Below are 2,823 nucleotides of genomic sequence, written 5' to 3'. Positions count from 1 at the left end.
GGGGGGCCCTCAGTCCAGGAAGCGCTGGCACGCCTTCTTCCAGCGGCAGGCTGTACACCAGAGGTGCCGGTGATCCATGCCATACACCTTCCGGCACTTTTTGGCATCACCTCGGGGCTTCCTGGGGCGGAAGGGACACAGAGGAGACATGGGGACATGGGCTGATGCCTGGCTTGGAGGCTCTGCCGGAGGCCTGACCTGGCCCCTCCACACGCACGTACCTTGGGCTGGTGCCGAGCTTGGAGGGCAGGGTTGGAACACAGGTCCTGGTGATGGTGGGCTGCGGCTCCAGGCGGGTGGGGGCCAGGCAGCCCTGAGAGGAGACACAGGCGTGTCCTCTCCCCTGTCCTGCACACCTTGAGACTCACCCCGAGCTGCTGCCTGTGGCCTCACCCACCTGGTAGGCGTTGTCACCTGGGCAAGCCCCGGGGCTCAGCACTGGGACCGGGGACAGGGCCAGTGGGCGCAGCAGGCTGGACAGGGTCGGGGGCTCTGGCAGCCCCAGGCCAGGGAAGACAGGTGGCACACAGGCCGTGGGGGACGCTGGGGACAGGCCAGACAGCCCGTCCGACTCTGCATCCATGCCAACATCCAACTCTGTGTAGTAGAAGTCCTCCTCCCCGTCACTCTGCTCGGGCTCTGCCTGCCGCCTGCGGGGGACACGGGGTGGTGGGGGAGCTGAAGCGCCGGCTGGCCAGGCGGCCCCGCCCCCACCGGCCTGCGCCCTCACACCCCAGGTGCACCAGGCGGATGTGTCTCTGCATCCCGGAGGCCGTGCTCAGCACCTTCCCGCACTGCTTCCACAGGCACTGGAACAGGACCTGCACGGAGCGCTGGGCAACAAGGGCTGCGGGTCAGGCGTGGCCCCCGTGTCCACCCTGCCCGAGGGCTGCTCAGCCTCACCTTTCTCTTTTTGGGGGCAGGTTCCCCAAACAGGAAGTGGGCCGCCTCGGAGGGCAGCGGAGATGACGGGGTGGCTGGCGAGGACCGGTCACTGGCCGGGTCCCAGCCCCAGTCTCTGCTGCTGCTGCAGCTGCCCAGTGGCAGCACCTGTGCCTCCTTCCAGGGCTCCCAGCCAAGCTCTGTGGGGACACACCAGCACCCGGGTTAGGACTGTGAGTGGGCTCAGCCCGCTCTGCAGAAACTGCCATCACAGGTCCCTTAGCTCTGGACCTCCACCTGTCCCCCTGTTCACTGGTGAGCTGGGTGGGAAAAGTCTTGCGGAGGAGGCAGTGGCCCGGAGAAGCGGGCGCATGGCAGGGAAGGGTAAACTGAGACATCCATCCCGTGTGGGGATGCTCAGCTGGCCGGGTAGAAACGGACCGGTCCCAGAGGCCCGCAGACCTGGGACGCTGTGGCTTTGGCCTCAGTGAGGGACACTGGGGATCCTGATGTCTGTTTCAGGCCTGAAGAAGGTATATTTACAAGGTGGGCTTCCAGGCAGAAGGCTGCCGCTTGCCCCAAGGGGTAGGCAACTACTATGTCCTGGAGAGACAGTGCTCCTGCCTCCCTACCCAGGCAGGCGTCCAGGTCTCACCTGGACTACAGGCTGCAGCCTGGGCCCCCAGAAGGAGGGGGCTGGTGGACAGACTGGTGAGGGCTGCCGCAGCCATGACCTCGTCCAGCCGGGACTTTCCTGGGGGCGCTCTGGAAGAGATGGGGGTGGCGTCTAGCAAACACTTGAGGCATTTCAGGCTCCTCTCCTGGCCCCTGCACACGCGTGTGCATTTGTGTGCACGCACAGGCGCGCAATCAGGCGCCTGCTCCCTCCCTCCAGGCACTGGGCTGGAGGCCCATCTCCACCCCCAGCTCAGATTACAGAGCTCCAGGTCTCCAGGAACCCCTGGGAACAGGGCCTGGGTTGGGGTCTCCCCAAAGCCTGAGTTCTTTGCAGCCTGGGCTCTGTCCCACAGTGACTCCTTCAGGCCCGTAGCTGGACAGGGGTCTAAGCCCCTCCCCCTCCCCAGGCCAGGCCAGCCCCAGCCCTCCCCCAAATCACACATTAACCAGGGTTGTGCAACAGCAGCTGCAGGCCCATGCCAGGCCTCGGAGGGAGGGCGCAGCCAGGGCAGACTGGGTGCCAAGTGCAAGCAGAGTCCCCAGGCCCCAACAGGCCAGGCCAGAGCCTGCCTCTACCTGAGAAGCCAGCCCTGGCTGGGGGGCACCCAGGATGGTTTTAGGCAGGGCTAGGAGCTGGCAGTCAGAAGCCTTGGGTTCCCTGGACCGTCAACCTCAGGCCAGCCTGACAGCCTCAACTGCACAGATTGACAGCCCCCACCCCAGCTCTGCACTCTGGCCCTAGAGGTTGGGGGGTGCAAAGAGCACTATATGTTGCTAATTTGTGCTCAGCTCCTCCAGGGCTGGAGAGCTGGGGAGGGTGATACAAAGTCCAGATCGGGGTCCCAGACAAGACTCCCACCGCCGCAGGGTGGGGTTTGAGAAGGCACCTGCCCGCGCCCCACCCACCACCCTGCACACGCCAGCGCACGTGTGCTCACGCCCACCTCGGCCTGGTGCGCTGGACCCTGGCTCACCTCTGTGCTGGCACCGGGATGTGAGCCGATGGCGTCGGGGGCCCAGGCTCTGCTCCCGCCCCCGCCCACGTCCCTGGGACTCCTAGGTCCCCCGCCCGCGGCTCCGGCTCCTGAGGCAGCGCGAACTCCACGCCAGCAAAGCCGCCGCCCACGGCAGGGCCCTGCGGAAGGGGCAGGCTCAGCGGAGACTGTGGCTCGCGCGGGGCGGTGTTTCCCAGCCTCCACCCGGGATCCGCTACGCTCCCGCCTCCCAAACCGGCCGTGGCCGGTGGGGACAGCGCGGCCCCGC

The 2,823-nt window shown here is 66.7% G+C and overlaps 1 protein-coding gene across 1 annotated transcript; it reads right to left on the bottom strand.

Annotated features, from left to right (window-relative positions):
* Positions 1-6: 6 nt before the first annotated feature.
* On the bottom strand, positions 7-2,821 carry SLC2A4RG (SLC2A4 regulator; the record flags this gene model as incomplete). Its single annotated transcript, XM_029918004.1, has 7 exons — positions 7-121; positions 222-313; positions 398-650; positions 733-833; positions 904-1,082; positions 1,538-1,647; positions 2,535-2,821. Coding segments are annotated over 7 exons (1,134 nt in total), but the record flags the coding sequence as incomplete, so codon positions are not given.
* Positions 2,822-2,823: the final 2 nt, after the last annotated feature.

Source organism: Suricata suricatta, chromosome 12 (genome assembly GCF_006229205.1).
Source record: "Suricata suricatta isolate VVHF042 chromosome 12, meerkat_22Aug2017_6uvM2_HiC, whole genome shotgun sequence".
In the NCBI taxonomy this organism is placed as follows: domain Eukaryota; kingdom Metazoa; phylum Chordata; class Mammalia; order Carnivora; family Herpestidae; genus Suricata; species Suricata suricatta.
Note: the sequence above shows the minus strand (reverse complement) of the source record. Positions and strands in the feature narration are given on the sequence as shown.